At 50.7% G+C, this 17,403-nt stretch overlaps 1 protein-coding gene across 1 annotated transcript in view; it reads left to right on the forward strand.

The window, feature by feature from the left end:
* Positions 1–14,856, forward strand: part of LOC105551580 (chromosome unknown open reading frame, human C9orf89) — a 23,110-nt gene extending 8,254 nt beyond the window's left edge. The window contains exons 3-8 of the mRNA XM_011996875.1: positions 803–996; positions 8,986–9,128; positions 12,018–12,171; positions 13,509–13,568; positions 13,841–13,912; positions 14,614–14,856. Coding sequence (XP_011852265.1) covers positions 803–996; positions 8,986–9,128; positions 12,018–12,171; positions 13,509–13,568; positions 13,841–13,912; positions 14,614–14,729 — 739 coding nt within the window. The 3' untranslated portion in view covers positions 14,730–14,856. The remainder of the gene's footprint in view (positions 1–802; positions 997–8,985; positions 9,129–12,017; positions 12,172–13,508; positions 13,569–13,840; positions 13,913–14,613) is intronic.
* Positions 14,857–17,403: the final 2,547 nt, after the last annotated feature.

Raw genomic sequence — 17,403 nt, forward strand, 5'->3', positions numbered from 1 at the left:
TTTTTTGAGACAGAGTCTCACTCTGTCACCCAGGCTGGAGTGCAGTGGCGCTATCTTGACTCACTGCAACCTCTGCCTCCCGGGTTCAAGGAATTCTCCTACCTCAGCCTCCTGAGTAGCTGGGACTACAGGTGTGTGCCACCACGACCAGCTAATTTCTTTTGTATTTTTAGTAGAGATGGAGTTTCACCGTGTTGGCCAGGCTGGTCTTGAACGCCTGACCTCATGATCCACCTGCCTCAGCCTCCCAAAGTGCTGGGATTATAGGCGTGAGCCACCGCGTCCGGCCTGCAGAACTCTTTAGTGAGCACCTAACTACTGGATTCTTAGCCAAGTGGGCAGTGCTGGGGAGGACAGCCTTGGGCCTGCTCTTGGTCTCTTGGTCTGGCAGGGAGTAGACTGCTGTCGCTGATTACAGTGAAGTCGCATGTTAATTAGAGAGGCAGAATGTCTGGATGTCAAGAGGTGGTCCTCAACATGGCTGTGCCTGGGCCTGGATCTTGATCTGTCACTTCGTATCTGGTTGCAGTCTTGGGCAGGTACCTTATCGTCTCACTGTGCCTTAGTTTCCCTATCTGAAAACGGGGCTGATGGTTGTCCCTATGTTGCAGGGCTGTTGGAAGGATGAAGGTTGTAGGTAGACGCAGGGCTCACAGAGTGCCAGACGTGTGGGATTGCTCTGTGAATCTTGGCTAATTCATCTTAGTTCTTTTAACTAGAGGACTGTAGGCGCTGGACCCAGACCGCCCAGCTGGGCCTGTCCATGTGGCCTTGGCAGGTCACTTGACATCCTTGCGCTCAGCTTCCTCACCACGGTGGGGCTGCTGGTGGACTCAGTGCAGGTGAGGGCTGAGTCAGCCCCCAGCCATCTGCCTCCCTGCGCGGCCCATGGCAAGTGGCTTCAGCCAGATGATGGGGTGGCTGATGGCCTCAACGTGGGCATCACCAGGGACCCTGTGAACCAGGATGGCCCCCCTGTTGTTCTCTGGAGGGCAGGTATCTGTGGGGTTAAGGATGTGTTTGCGGGGTTGCTTGGTGAATGCCAGCCCACACCCCTACACTGTGAGCCCCTGGAGGATGTGGATGGATCTGCCCATCGCCGTGGTCCCCAGCCCGGCGCAGGGCAAGCATGCTGAGATGGGCTGTTCTCACCTGGGCCTGGGTCTGTAGGGTCTGCACAGGGTCCCACAGAGCATGGTTGCTTTTGGGGCGGGTCCACATTCTGGGGGGCAGAAAGACCAGCCAGGAGGAAGTGGCAACTGGAAAGAGGCATGAGAAAGTAAAACAGTCTGTTGAGTCTGTGCCTCAAGGAGGAAACCCAAGAGGGGGCCCCACTATGTCCAACACGATGGCACTGTGTGTGTTTTGGTTTTTTCTTTGAGACAGTCTCACTGTTGCCCGGGCTGGAGTGCAGTGGCGCACTCTCGGCTCACTACAACCTCTGCCTCCCAGGTTAAGCGATTCACCTGCCTCAGCCTCCCTAAGTGCTGGGATGACAGGCGTGAGCCACCACGCTCAGCCTTCATTTCTTTTTAGCACTGAATAATATTCATTGTATGGATAAACCAGAGTTTATTTATCCATTTACATTTTTTTTTGTGAGAAAATATACAGAAACATAAAATTTTCCTTCTTACCCATTTTTCAGTGTACACTTCAGTGATACTAAATACACTCACAATGTTGTGCAGTTGTCACCACTGTCCATTTCCAGAGCTTCTTTATCATCCCAAACAGAAATTTGGTACCCGTTAAACAATAACTGCCCTTTCTCCTTCTGCTCACACCTCCTGGTAATCTCTATTCTATTTTCTGTCTGTATGAATTTGACTCCTCTAAGTACTTCATATAATCGGAATCATATAATATTTGTCCTTTTGTGCCATGTTTATTGCACTTAGCATAATGTTTTCAAGGTTCATCCATGTTGTGACATTCATGTATCATAATTTCCTTCCTTTTTAGGGCTGAGTAATATTCTGTTGTACATAGGTATATACCACATTTTGATAATTCATTCATCTTCTGGTGAACATTTGCACTATTTCTATCTTTTGGCTATTTTGAATAGTGCTGCTATGAAAACCAATGTGCAAGTATCCATTTGAGTTCCTGCATTTATTTATTTATTTATTTATTTATTTATTTATTTATTTAAGACAGAGTCTCACTTTGTTGCCCAGGCTGGAGTGCTGTGTTGTGATCTTGGCTTAGTGCAACCTCTGCCTCCTGGGTTCAAGTGATTTTCGTGCCTCAGCCCCCTGAGTAGCTGGCACTACAGGCGAGTGCCACCATGCCTGGCTAGCTTTTTGTATTTAGTAGAGACGGGGCTTCGCCATGTTGGCCATGCTGGTCTTGAGCTCCTGACCTCAGGTGATCTGCCCAACTTGGCCTCCCAAAGTGCTGGGATGACAGGCATGAGCCACCACCCCCGACTGAGTTCCTGCTTTTTGTTGTCTAAGGTATATACCTAGAAGAATTTCTGGATCACATGGTAATTCTTTTTTTTTTTTTGGAGACAGAGTCTCACCGTTGCCCAGGCTGGAGTACAGTGGTGCAATCTCAGTTCACTGCAACCTCTGCCGCCCAGGTTGAAGCGATTCTCCTGCCTCAGCCTCCCAAGTGGCTGGGATTACAGGCGCCTGCCATCCCACCTGGCTAATTTTTGTATTTTTAGTAGAGACCGGGTTTCACCATGTTAGCCAGGATGGTCTCGCTCTCCTGACCTCGTGATCTGCCTGCCTCGGCCTCCCAAAGTGCTGGGATTATAGGTGTGAGCCACCGTGCCCAGCCATCATACGATAATTCTATGTTTAGATTTTTGAGGAACTGCCATACTGTTTTTTTCCACAGTGGCTGCACTATTTTACATTTTCAGCAGTAATGCCCATGAGTTTGAATTTCTCCATATCCTCACCAACATTTGTTATATTAATATATAGCTATCCTAATGAGTATGAAGCGATATCTCATTGTGATTTTTATTTGAATTTCCTTAATGAGTAATCATGACCATTTTTTCTTTTTCTTTTTCTTGAGACAGAGTCTTGCTCTGTTTCCCAGACTGGAGTGCAGTGTCGCAATCTCGGCTCACTGCAACTTCCATCTCCTGGGTTCAAGTGATTCTCTTGCCTCAGCCTCCCAAGTAGTTGGGATTACAGGCACACACCACCATGCCCGGCTAATTATTGTGTTTTTAGTAGAGACAGGGTTTCTCCATGTTGACCAGGTCAGTCTCAAACTCCTGACCTTAGGTGATTTCAGGTGATCTGCCCGCCTCAGCCTCCCAAAGTGCTGGGATTACAGGCGGGAGCCACCGCGCCTGGCCTGATAAGCATTTTTTTGTGTGTTTGATGGCTAGTTGTATATTTCCTTTAGAGAAGTGTCTATTCAAGTTCTTTGCTTATTTTTGAATTGGGTTCTTTGTGTCTTTTGCTGTTCAGTTGTAGGAGTTCTTTATAGAGTATGGATGCTAATCCCTTATGAGCTACATGCTTTGCAAATATTTCTCCCATTTATGTGAACTATTTTTTCACTCTTTTTTTCCACTCTTTTAATTAAAAATAGGGTTTAATTCCAGACTCTCTTATTCTATGCCAGTGACCCATATATCTGTCTTTATGATAGTACCACATTGTTTTCATTATTGTATCTTTTTACAGTAAGTTTGGAAAGCAGGAAATATGAGTCCTCCAACCCTGTTTTTTGTTTGTTTGTTTTTTAAGATTTTTTTTTCTTGTTGGCTATACAGGTATTTTGTTTTGAAATTCTATACGAATTTTAGGATGGGTTTTTCTGTTTCTGCAAAAAACACTTGAGATTTTGATAGGGATTGCATTGAATCTGTAGATTGCTTTGGGTAGTGCTTGCAGCAATGTTTTGTGGCTTTCAGTGTACAAGATTTTTGCCTTCTTGATTAAATTTCTTTCTAAGTATTTTATTCTTTTCAATGCTATTATAAATTGAGTCATTTTCTTAATTTTTGGATTGTTCATTGTTAGTATGTAGAGATGAAATATTTTTGTGTGTTGATTTTATATCTTGCAACCTTGCTGCATGCTTTTAATTAGCTCTAACTTCAAAGAAAAAGATTTTAGGATTTTCTATGTATAAAAATCATGTCATCTGTGAACAGAGAAAATTTTACTTTTTCCTTTACAATTTGGATGCCTTTTATTCCCTTTTCCTTTTCTTGCCTAATTGCTCTGGTTGGAACTTCCAGTACTATGTTGAATATAAGTGGTAAGAGCAGACATCTTTATCTTGTTCCTGATCTTAAAGAAAAAGCTTTCAGTCTTTCACCATTAAGGTATGATGTTAGCTGTGGGCTTTTCATATAAAAATGTCCTTCAATATATGAGGTGGGATGATTCCAGGAATCCCCTCAAAATCATCTGAGGATGTTCAAATCCCTTATATAAAGTGCTGTAATATTTGCACCTACACACATCCTTCCATATATTTTAAATTATCTCTAGGTTACTTATAATACCTAACACAATGTAAATGCTATGTAAATCGTTGTACTGTATTTTTAAAACTTGTATTTTTTGGCTGTAGTCTTATTTTGTATTGCTTTTCCCCAAATATTTTATATCTGGGCCGGGCGCGGTGGCTCAAGCCTGTAATCCCAGCACTTTGGGAGGCCGAGACGGGCGGATCACGAGGTCAGGAGATCGAGACCATCCTGGCTAACAGAATGAAACCCTGTCTCTACTAAAAATACAAAAAAATTAGCCGGGCGTGGTGGCAGCGCCTGTAGTCCCAGCTACTTGGGAGGCTGAGGCAGGAGAATGGCGGGAACCCGGGAGGCGGAGCTTGCAGTGAGCCGAGATCGCGCCACTGCACTCCAGCCTGGGCGACAGAACGAGACTCCGCCTAAAAAAAAAAAAATATTTTATATCTGCTGTTGATTTAATCCCTGGATATGGAACCTGCAGAGACAGAGTGCCAACTCTATGGCCTTTATCATGTTGATGAAGTTTCCTTCTGTCTTAGTCCATTTTGTGCTGCTATAACAGAAGACTTGAAACTAGGGAATTTATAATGAGCAGAAATGTATAGGCTCATGCTTCTAGAGGTTTGGAAGTCCAAGATCAGGGAGCCAGCATCTGGTGAGGGTCTTCTTGCTGTGTTATCCCATGGTGGAAGGCAGAAGGGCTAGAGAGAATGAGAGGGATTAAGAGGAAGAAAACAAACCCGAAACTTCAAGCCCTTTTGTAATTGGCATTAATCCATTCATGACGGTAGAGCCCTCATGACCTGTACACCTCCCATTAGGTTCTATCTCTCAGTGCTGTTACTTTGGGGATTAAGTTTCCAATACATGCTTGTTGACACATTCAAACCATACCATCTTCTAGACCTAATTAATTAAATATTTATATCAAGAAAGGATGTTGACATTTATCAAATGCTTTTTCTAAAACAACTGAAATGGCCATGTATTTTTTCCTTCATTCTATTAATGTGGTATATTTCATTGATTGATTTTTGATTTTTACATGTCGAACCATCCTTGTATTCCAGGAACAAATCAATGTATACTTCTTTTAACATGCTGCTGAATTTGATTTGCTGGATTTTGTTGATTTTTTCCATCAATATTCCTAAGGAGTATTGGTCTGTAGTCTTTTCCATTTTCTTTTTTTTCATAGAGACAAGGTCTTGCTGTATTGCCCAAGTGTGGTCTTTAATTCCTGGCATCAAGTGACTCTCCTGCCTCTCTCTCCCAGAGTGGTTTTCTTTTCTTGAAGCGACTTTGTCTGATTTTGGTATCAGGGTAAAGCTGACCTCACAGAATTAGTTATGAAGTGTTCCCTCCTCTTCAGTTTTTTTTTGTAAGTTTGAGAAGGATTGGTATTAGTTCTTTACATTTATGGTAGAATTAACCAGCAAAGCTATCTGGTCCTGAGCTTTTCTTTCTTGAGATATTTTTCATTATTGATTTAATCTTACTAGTTATTGGTTAGATTTTCTATTTCTTCATGGTTTAGTTTTGGTGGATTGTGTTTTTAGGAATATTTTCATTTCATTTAGGTTATCTAATTTGTTGGTATACAAATGTTCATAGTATTCTCTTACATTCCTTTTTATTTCTGTAAAGTTCATGGTAATGTCCTCACTTTTATTCCTGATACTAGTAATTTGAGTCTTCTCTTATTTTTCTTTGTCAGTCTAGCTAGTTTTGTCATTTTTATTGATATCATCAAAGAATCGACTTTGGTTTTCTTGATTTTTCTCCACTGTTTTTCGATTCTCTATTTCATTTGTCTTCACTCTAATCTTGATTATTTCCCTCCTTCTGTGAGCTTTGGGTTTAGTTTGCTCTTCAAGCTCTCTGGTCTTTAGTTTTTCCTTTTCTCACTCCTTAAAGTGTGATGTTAGGTTACTGATTTAAGATTTTTTTTTAAATATATGCATTTGCAACTATAATTTTCCCTCTCAGCACTGCTTTTGCTGCATCCCTTAGGTTTTGGCGTAGTGTAGGGTGTGTGTGTGTGTGTGTGTGGATGTGTGTGTGTAGGTGTGTGTTTCCGCTTTTCTCATGTTACTTCCTAATTTCCCTCATGATTTCTCTTTTGACCCATTGGTTTTCTTTGTTTGTTTGTTTGTTTGTTTGTTTGAGACAGAGTCTCGCTCTGTCACCCAGGCTGGAGTGCAGTGGCACGAATTCAGCTCACTACAACCTCCACCTCCCAGGTTCAAGGAATTCTTGTGCCTCAGCCTCCCAGGTAGCTGGGATTACAAGCGTGCACCACCATGCCTGGCTAAGTTTTGTATTTTTAGTAGAGATAGGGTTTTGCCATGTTGGCCAGGCTGGTCCCAAACTCCTGGCCTCAAGTGATCTGCCTGCCTCAGCTTCCCAAAGTGCTGGGATTACAGGTGTGAGCCACTATGACTGGCACCCCATTGGCTATTCAATTTTCACATATTTGTGAATTTTTTAGTTTTCTATTATTGATTTCTAGCTTCATTGTGGGTAGTCAGAAAATATATTTTATATGATTTCAACCTTTTAAAATATATTAAAACTGGTTTTTGTAGCCACAAACTTGTTTTGCGGCCTATCTTGGGGAATGTTTCATGTGCACGTGAGAAAAATATCTATATTGTTGGATGGAGTGTTCTGTGTATGTCTACCAGGTATAATTGGCTTATGGTGTTGTTGAAGTCCTCTATTTCCTCATTTATCTTCTGTCTGGTGGTTCTGTCTCTTACTGAAAGTGGTGTTTTGAAGTCTCCAAATATTATTATAGAGGTATCTATTTCTCCCTTCAACTCTGCCAGTGTTTGCTTCATACATTTTGAAGCTCTGATATTTGGTGCATATATGTTTATAACTGTTGCATATTCTTGATGAATTTATCCTTTTATTAATACATAATATACTTTTTAATCTCTTGTAATAGTTTTTGACTTACAGTCTATTTTGCCTGATGTTAGTATAGTTACCTCATCTCTCTTTTGGTTACTATTTGTATGGGAATTTTTTTAGGTCCTTTCATTTTCAACTTCTTTGTGTCTTTAGATCTGAAGTGAGTCTTTTGTAGACAGCACTTAGTTGTCTCATAGTTTAAAAATCCATTCTGCCAATCTATGCCTTTTGGTAGGAAAATTTGGCTGGGTGCGGTAGCTCATGCCTATAATCCCAGCACTTTGGGAGGCCAAGGCAGGCAGATCACCTGAGGTCAGGAGTTTGACACCAGCCTGGCCAACATGGTGAAACCCTGTCTCTACTAAAAAAATACAAAAACCAGATGGGCATGGTGCGTACACCTGTAATCCCAGGGAGAATTGCTTGAACCCAGGAGGCAGAGGTTGCAGTGAGCCGAGATTGGGCCACAGCACTCCAGCCTGGGCAACAGAGCAAGACTCTATCTCAAAAAAAAAAAAAGGAAAGTTTAACCTATTTACATTTGAATTAATTGCTGATAAGGAATGTGTTACTACTGCCATTTTGCTATGTGTTTCCTGTATGTCTTGTAGCTTTTTTGACCCTTATTTATTCTATTACTGCCTTCTTTTGTGTTTTGTTCACTTTTTATAGCAACACATTTAGATTCCCTTCTCATTTTCCTCTGTGTTATGTTCTATAAATATTTTCTTTGTGTACATGGGGAAACAGGACAAGCTGCCACAAGTATGTAAGGTGATGCACATGTTCAGTCCCTGTGGGGATCCTGTGTACCATCCTCTCCATGCCCTCCTGTCGTCACTCCACTGCTCAGCCTTAAAGATCTGTCATTCTAAGAAACATTCTTAATGGAAAAGTGGTACAATGATATTTTAATGGTGATTCTGGAAAAAAAAAGAAAGACAAATGAAAAGCATTTCTAGCCCTCTGGGAGAACTCACTGGTTTACTGTTGGTAGAAGCTTCTTAAGGCCTTTCAGACACACTGTGTCCCATCGTGATCCCAGCACGGGCCACCCTGAGCCCTGTGTCCCTGTATCTGTGCCAGTGTGAAGATCTGCAGAGCCCACGTCTGAGCATTCTTGATCTCGGAACTCCTGAGCTCAAGTGATCTGCCCACCTTGGCCTCCCAAAATGTTGGTGTTACAGGGGTGAGCCATCGCACCTGGTCTGAGCCACCATGCCTGGCCCTGGGCATTCTGAGCCACCTGTGCCACCCTAGGCCCCAGCTATTTCCTGATGGCCCTGCAGGTGGCCCATGAAAAGTAGATTCTTAGCCCCTCTGAGTTTGATTTCTGTGGCGAGCTCTGTGAAAGTGGGTTTCCAGCACAACCCTTCACTTCCATCTTCTGGTGGGGCAGGTTGGCAGCAGGCAGGTTGGCAGGCCAGGGGCAGCTCTCAGCTGTGCAATGCACACCACACGGGCTGGGATGGCTGTGATTCTGCGGGTGCACCCTCCTGGTGGGCAGCCACTTCGGGGGTGATGCCCTCCTGTGGTGTCAGTACAAGGCTGTCGTCTCTGGTCCCCTTGGGCTGTGCTAGCTCATGCCCCTGTGCTGTCTGTTTTAGATCAGACGTATTGTGACCGCCTGGTGCAGGACACGCCTTTCCTGACAGGCCACGGGCGCTTGAGTGAGCAGCAGGTGGACAAGATCATCCTCCAGCTGAACCGCTACTACCCACAGATCCTTACCAACAAGGAGGCGGAAAAGGTGCTGAGGAGGTGAGGGGGGTGCCCGAGATACTGCTCAGTTTCCCTTCCCTTCTGGGCTGGGAGAAGCTGGTGACCAGCCCTGGGTCATTCTCTCACGGGAATGACACACTAGGTATGTCAGGATTCAGAGGTGACATATCTGGACCTGGCTACTAAGGCTGCCTGAGCTACAAACTGACCCTTTGGGGCCCTTTGGACCAAACAAGCCCAGAACGTCAGCTCTCTGTGCCTCAGTTTCTTCCTATGTCATTGGGCATGCTGTCCCCGAGTTGCTGGGAGATTATAGGAGATAACGTGACAATACATGAAGCACATGACAGTATAAGACTTGGAGGGAGGCGAGAAAGAGGGCGAGAGGGAGGGGTGAGGAGGGTGGAGGCAGAGGGAGAGCTGAAGTGGGATGGGGAACAGATAGTCCTGGCCCACCCCAGTGCCACAGTGCTTTGCATTCTGCATCTTCTGAAGGTTCAAAGTGGGCAAACAATTGCTTCCTTTTCTCTAATTTCTATGTTACTGTACGCGGCTGGAAAGCCCAGCATGTCACAGGTAGGCAACCGAGCTTCTAGGAAGGCAGATGCTGACCCACCCCATGGCCGTGCCACAGTCTGCCCCTCTCAGCAGTGCTGAGCGGGCTGGTCCCCTCGGAACCCCAGCTTCCCCATGTGTGGAGCAGACGCTGAGAGCCCTGCCTGGCAGGTGTGGTGTGGACTGACTGAGCTGAGCTGGGTAAACGCCTGCCCGAGAGCCCTTATCACCAGATGGCCCTGCAGCCCTGTGGGCACCGCGCCCATCACCCCATCTCACAGAGGTGATCCCAAGGCCCAAGAGGCAGCCGCTTGCCCGGGGCCGCTCATCTCAGGAGTGCCAGGCCATGTCCTGAGTTCATCCTATTGTTTGGGAAAGTGCCCAGGGCCGGTGGCTGTTGCTCTGTCACATGGCCCTGGCCTCTCAGAGCTGCAGAGCTGGAAACAGCAGGGTGGCTCTGCTGGAGATGGCATTTAAGATGCAATTCCTGGGCTCTGTCTTGGGAAGTCTGTCCTGCCCCATCACCCCAGTGCCAGGTGGCCCTGAGGGGACATTGGATGAGAGAGTTAGCCACACCCTGCCGACCCCGCCCACATCTGTGGCTCTGGCGCCCGCACTGAGCCACCTGTTCCTTGACAGCCATCACCAAGACCAGAGGGATGGGCAGTGAGTGCCAGAGACCCCTAGGCCTTCAGGGTACAGGTCCTGCCAGCCTCCTTCCCCTCTGGGTGACCCCAATTGAGTCCCTTCTCTTGGAGCTGTCATTTCCTCACTTGGCAGGGGGTCATGATGCAGGGCTATCCTTAGGGTTGGGGCATCTCCTGGCACAATGAGGTTGGCCCACAACAGAACACAAGTCAACACGGGCCCTGCTACTGGCTCAGGTGCTTCTTCCATTGTGAAGGTGATACAGTAATTTTAAAAGTTAGGAGCTCAAATCCATCTCTTATTATTGTAATTGAAGTCTAATGCATGTTCACTTTTAGAAAGTTTAGAAAGTTTCGGATGTTTATACAAGAAAAACCACATATTCCTTCCTCACAGACACCATAGCTTCTGCCACCCATCTGGCTGTCATTTCCATACTGCCATGGTTTTACTGTGGCCATGTAGAATGGTATGCTGCCACCAGGTGGCAGCACTGGGCCACAGACTCCAGGTCCTGGCGGTCAAGGCCCAGTGGCCTGTCCACTGACCTTGAGAACCACACATTTCTCTGTCAGACACATCAAAAGAGCCAATACTTTTGTCACTCTTTTCTTTTTTTTTGAGATGGAGTCTGTCACCCAGGCTGGAGTGCAGTGGCGTGATCTCGGCTCAGTGCAACCTCTGCCTCCCAGTTTCCAGTGATCCTCTGGCCTCAGCCTCCCAAGTGGCTGGGATTAAACATGCACCACCATGCCTGGCTAATTTTGTGTACTCTTAGTAGAGATGGGGTTTCGCCATGTTGGCCAGGCTGGTGTCAAACTCCTGACCTCGAGCTCCTGATCTGCCTGCCTCGGCCTCCCAAAGTGCTGGGATTACAGGCATGAGCCATCGCGCTCAGCTTCAACTTATTTTTTAAAAACTTGAATCACATTCCTGTAGACTGCAAAATAACAGAAGTTAGCACTTATACCTCACTTCATTAATTCCCTGTCATAGCCTACCATGAGGGTTCATTATCCCCTTTTTACAAATGAAGAAACCAAGTCTCAGAGGGGTGGAGTAGCTGGCTGAGGTCACACAGGAAGCCACACTATGTCCTAACACTTGGAATGATGTCACCAGCCCTGTGCTTTCTTCTTTTTTTTTTTTTTTTTCTTTTGAGACAGAGTCTTGCTCTGTTGGCCAGGCTGGAGTGCAGTGGCGCGATGTCAGCTCACTGCAAGCTCCGCCTCCCAGGTTCACGCCATTCTCCTGCCTCAGCCTCCCGAGTAGCCGGGACTACAGGCGCCGCCACCACACCTGGCTAATTTTTTTGTATTTTTTAGTAGAGACAGGGTTTCACCGTGTTAGCCAGGATGGTCTCGATCTCCTAACCTCGTGATCCGCCTGCCTTGGCCTCCCAAAGTGCTGGGATTACAGGCGTGAGCCACTGTGCCCGGCCAGCCCTGTGATTTCTTTGTGACCGCTCCCGGCCTGTTTCCCAACCTCCCACCCCACAGGGAGTATGAGGAGTAGCAGTGATGCCTGTGACAGAGGCAATGCCAGGCACTATGTGGTGTGGGTAAGGGGCAGGATGTCACAGGAGCTGCCATCCAGCAGGTGTCCTGACACTCAATGGGGAAGCTGAGGCTGGGGGCCTGACCTTGGTGCCCTGCCCTGACCCACAGCCAGCCCCCCTGGCCTGATCTTCCCTGGCACCCCCTTATACCCTCAGTTCCGGAACCCCAAGGCGTCCTTGCGTGTGCGGCTCTGTGACCTCCTGAGCCACCTGCAGCGGAGCGGCGAGCGGGACTGCCAGGAGTTCTACCGAGCCCTGTATATCCATGCCCAGCCCCTGCACAGCTGCCTGCCCAGCCGCCACGCTCTGCGTAAGTTCCACGTCCCCAACCATGCATGCTTGGTGCCGGCCCAGGGAGGGCACCCCAGCCTGCTGCTGATGCCATGGATGTTCTCCGTGACCTCCCAAGTCTGCTGCAGCCCAGGCCTGGCATCCCCTCTCGCCTCAGCCCTTCCCCAGAGGCCACCCTCAGCCCCGAGGCGAGAGTGTGGCAGGCACAGGCAGTGCAGATGTTGGTCTCTGTCTCCCACTTTCTCCATCTCTCTCTGTCATGGCAGTTTTCACACAGAAGGGGGCATCGTGTGCGTCCTCTCTTGCCCTTCCTCTTCTAGCCTCATTCCAGGGGGATCCCTTCCTGTCTGTGTGGACAGCAGCCTTGTTCCCACAGCTGCGTAGCGCTCCTAGGCGGTCCCCGCTGGAATTACCCAACCCCATGATGAACCCTTTCATTGCCGTGATCTGCACACGTGTGGGGGTTTCCACAGGGCGTGGTCAGGCCCGGATGGCTGGTCCGAAGCACATGCATTTCAGCTCCGAGGCTCCTGTCCTCAGGCAGTGTGCGCTCAGGCCCCGGGAGTCATGTGGATGCCAGTAGCCTGGGCCCACAGAGCTGCCGGGACGTTCAGGGCGCCTCAAGGTGAAGATGGCAACTCTGATCTGACGCCTCTGTGGTCAGGGCCCTAGGAGGAGGGGCTACTGCCCCTTGGCCCTCAAGCAACAGGACAGAGACCAGAGGGACTGGGTGGCTCACTCCAGGCTACTGGGCTGGGGGTCTCTGAGCCCCCGGAGGCCTCCCCAGGCCTCACAGGACACAGTGCAGATGGTGGGCAGGGAGAGCTCGAGGGGAGGCCCAGCCCTGCAGGAGGGACTGACTCTCCCTCCCGAGCCACGAATATGCCACAGGGGGCTTACAAAACCAGGCAGGGCCAAGCCTCGGCCCCACTGGAGGTGGAGCACCTTCTGTGGCTCCCGCGTGCCTTTAGGCCCGTCCAGCAGGTCTCAGGCTGGATAACCTCCGGGGGAGGCCTGGGCAGAAAGCTTCTGGCCCAGCTGCACCCAGGGAGGCAGCCACCAGGCCGACAGCAGCCACGCTGTCCACAGCAATGTTCATGCTGCGTTTGGTGCCTGTGGCCACCAGGGTACAATGACCTTCCCCATGCCTGTGGCACTTGAAGTCACAGCAGCTGGACCACCGGAGAAGACCCAGACTGTGCATAGTTCCCTGAGGAGGGTTGGTCTCGGGTACCACGGCCTGGTCTGGCCTGGCGGCCCCAGGAGGCAGCAGTGGCCTTGGGCTTCCTACGGGGTGACGACCTTGCTCTCCGGCCCTGCCCATTGACTAACCATGCTCTGTGGTTTTGTTTCTAGAGAACTCAGATTGCACACAGCTAGACTCGGGCAGCCAGAGCGGCGAGCTGAGTGACAGGGGTAACACCTCCCTGCTGCCCTCCCTCTCTCTCCCTCTCTTTCCCTCTCTCTTTACCCTCCCCAGGGCTCCATCTCCGCCTCAGGGGCTTCTCCACCCCAAGTGTGGCTCCATTCCTGGCCTTCTGTTGGTGACAGACCCCCTAAGGTGCTCGCTTGGGGGCTCTTCAGGCAGCACCTCAGCCTGGCACCCCCTCCCCTGCGCAGCCCCCGAGCCTCAGGACCCCACCCCTCTGAGGCCCAGGGGAGCCCTGTTCATGCTGGTTTCTCCCCAGGACCCATGAGCTTCCTGGCTGGTCTGGGCCTTGCTGTGGGACTGGCCCTGCTCCTGTACTGCTATCCACCAGGTGGGTGCAGGTGGACCCTCACAGGGCTGGGCCTGCTTCCCCTCTGCCACCAAGCCAGGGCCCCAGACCCTGCCCAATTTAGGACCCCTTGGCCTCTCCACACCTCAGTGTCCACACTTGAGCAGTGGGATGGTGTCACCTTGCAGGGCTCATGAGAAATGGGATGTGAGGAGGCTCCCAGCGTCCACTGGCTCCTGCCACCCTTGGGAACCAGAAAATGATGACCCCTAGCAGGAGGAGGGGTGCAGCCAGGACTCTGGGTGTTACAAAGCCCTGCCACACCTGTGACCTTGAGCCATGTGGGGCCCTTGAGCAGGTCACGTGCCCCAGGGCCTTGGGTCTCTCCACCAGCCACAGGCCTGATGCATAGGAGCCTCCCAGGGCCCGTCTACTGGCGCCCAGCCTGGCCTGCCCCGTCTCCCTTTTCTGTGATGCCTGAGTTTGTCGTGCTGGGAGGCCTACTGAGCGCGAGGACACAGGCACACATGGCAGGACTCAAGGCCCCTGGGTCACTTGGGTGGGAGCTGGGGGCTCTGGAATCTGCCCTAATTCTTGTCTTTTCAACTCAAGCCAAGACCATGACCGGGAGGGAGCACCCTGCCCCAGTGCCCGCTCGCACCCACCCCCATGGGAGGGATGGAAACACAGAATTCACCTCTGGGACTGGTTCGTGAGCTTTTGCCTCCCCTTTTGTCTTCTAGACCCCAAGGGCCTGCCAGGGACCCGGCGCGTCCTCGGCTTCTCGCCTGTCATCATCGACAGACATGTCAGCCGCTACCTGCTGGCCTTCCTGGCAGATGACCTAGGGGGGCTCTGACAGACCCTGGACCCAGGGCCTCACCCGCCACTCAACCAAAGAGTCCTCCAGCCGACCCGCCAAGGGGACTGCTGCTTCTTTTTCTAAATGCTTATTTTTCATTATTTATAATTTGTGTAAAAAACACACCTCCGGCCGGGCACGGTGGCTCACGCCTGTAATCCCAGCACTTTGGGAGGCCAAGGCGGGTGGATCACGAGGTCAGGAGACCGAGACCATCCTGGCTAACACGGTGAAACCCCGTCTGTACTGAAAATACAAAAAACTAGCCGGGCGAGGTGGTGGGTGCCTGTAGTCCCAGCTACTCGGGAGGCTGAGGCAGGAGAATGGCGTGAACCTGGGAGGCGGAGCTTGCAGTGAGCCGAGATCGGGCCACTGCACTCCAGCCTGGGCGACAGAGCGAGACTCTGTCTCAAAAAAAAAAAAAACAAAACAAAAAAAAACAAAAAACACCTTCATCTTACAAGGTGCTGACCATATTAAATGTTCAAGTTCCCTCAGCCTGTCTCGTTCCTCAGTCTCAGGAGGGCTTCAGAGATGACGGTAGCTATGGCTGCTTCAGCTGGGACTGGCCCTGGTGTTCCCGGCATCTCCACATCCAGCTGCTGGCACAGACCCCCAGACAGGACGCCCCCAACATGGGCTCACCTGCCTCGGCTAAGCCCCCGGGCACTGCCTCCCCACCTCAGATGTCCCCCACACTGCCCCCTCCTCCCACCTTGTGTGCCTCTCTCTGTCACACACACACACACACACACACACACACTCTCTCTCTCTCTCTCTCTCTCTCTCTCCCTCTCTCTCTCTCTCTCTCTGGCTGCTGAGCCTGGGCCGGAGACCTGCTTCCCTCCCCTTGTCAGCTCCTCCCCCAAGCCTTTTAGTGGGGAAACAAGAATATTTGTCAACCCGCAGAATCATCATGAGTTTGCATTTTCCAGGGGGTTTCTGGAGGCACCCAGGCTTTGCCCCAGAAGGTACTGGGAGCCCCTAGCTCTGGGGTGGTGCCACCGGCAGGGCAAGGCTATGAGTGCAGCTCCTGGAGGGACCATGCTCAGTCAGTCGCAGGGTCGCTGCGCATGTTACAGTGGGAACCAGGCTGACAGCGGAGTGTGGAGCTCCAGGACATGATGTCCCGTTACTGGGCGGCGCTGCTGCTTGGTCATCACAGTGCCTGCCCCTTCAGGGATCTGAGGGCCAGGGGCAAGGAAAGCCAGAGCCTCAGAGCCCTCCCACCTGCCAGGCTGCCACGCGCCCACTGAGTGGGGTGGCGGGGGGACAGTCCTAGCTGCCCTCTCCCTCCTCCACCCTGAGCCGCGGGGCCAGGGCCTGTGCTGCAGTCTCAGCCCGTTCGCCCACCTGTGAAATGGGATCCCTCCCTCGGGACTCCTCCTTGCGCGTGGGTTCTGTCACAGCCCCCCTGCCTCGGAAATCCTTTTAGGAATTGACCACCTTGCTCCAGGTGCCCGTCATGCCTGGGTAAAGGAGACACATACTTAGTGAAGGTGACAGGTGTCTAGGTGAAGGGTGTAGACAGGTGTGACTTGTCCCTGGAGAGCTAAGGAGGGGTCTCCAGGGACATTAACATTCTATTACGGCGTCAGCTGAAGGCAGGAAACCTCCGAGGCAGGCAGGGCACAGGCCGGTGTGTGGCCTGGGCAAGTCCTAGGTGGCCTGGCCAGAGGCCGTGGAGGACACACACACCTCAGGGCTGCCTGACACCACCTGAGGCCCTGACTCCCCAGGCCCCGTGGGCAGGTGTCATTCCTCAGCGAGGGGCTGCCTGGCCCCAGGACTGCTGCCTTCCCTGTCCATCTGTGTGTACTCACCGCCCTGCCCCGAGGCCCACATCAGCCAGGTCCTGAGCCCCACTGTCCTTGGACTGCCCTCCCAGCGCCCAGCTACCCCCAGCTCCATCCCTGACCAACTGGACTCAAGCCTGGGTCTGAGTCTGTGACGTCCCTGACCACCAACCAGGCCCACTCTTGCATCTGCCGCCTCCCACCTGGTGGCTGCCCCACCCTTTGAGGCTGGAGCCTGGAGGAGGGAGAATGATAGGCACCCGTGTCTGGGCCTCAGCCACCCATCAGGCCCAGCCCTGCCAACCACCGGGCCAACCAGTTCCTGTGACCAGCAGTGACCTAGGTCCCCAGGGAGGGGAAGGCAGCCTTGGGCAGTGAGGCCCTCCTGGCTGTCCTGAGCCCCTGCTTCCACACTGCATCCACAGATGGCCGTGTCCTGTGCTTCCACACCTGTGCTGCGGGTGTTCAGGCAAAAACCATGCTGCTCCCTCAGCTTGGGACTCCTTACCAGCCCCGCCCATCAACTCATCCTTCAGGAATGCCACCTCCTCCAGGAAGCCCTCATGATACCCTAGTAAGAAGAGCAGTTTCCTCCGAGCTACCCCACCTGGACATGGGATGTTGTTCTCACATTCAGAACTGTGCAGGAGCTGGTAGGAGATGCTGGGGTCGAGGGAACTCCCATTACCAAAGCACTGGTGTGAGGGAGGGGTTGTAGGAGAGCTAGAGGCGAAATGCAGGTTGTGAGAGTGAGTGAAGGAAGGGGGGGGTATGAGGAAAGGGGTGTGAGGGATGGGCTGTGGATGAGGGAGGGAGATGAAGGAAGGGGAATGAGGGGGTGTGTGAGGTAGGTGAGGAAGGAGATAAGGGAGGGG

This window comes from Mandrillus leucophaeus, unplaced genomic scaffold (assembly GCF_000951045.1).
Source record: "Mandrillus leucophaeus isolate KB7577 unplaced genomic scaffold, Mleu.le_1.0 Scaffold527, whole genome shotgun sequence".
NCBI lineage: Eukaryota > Metazoa > Chordata > Mammalia > Primates > Cercopithecidae > Mandrillus > Mandrillus leucophaeus.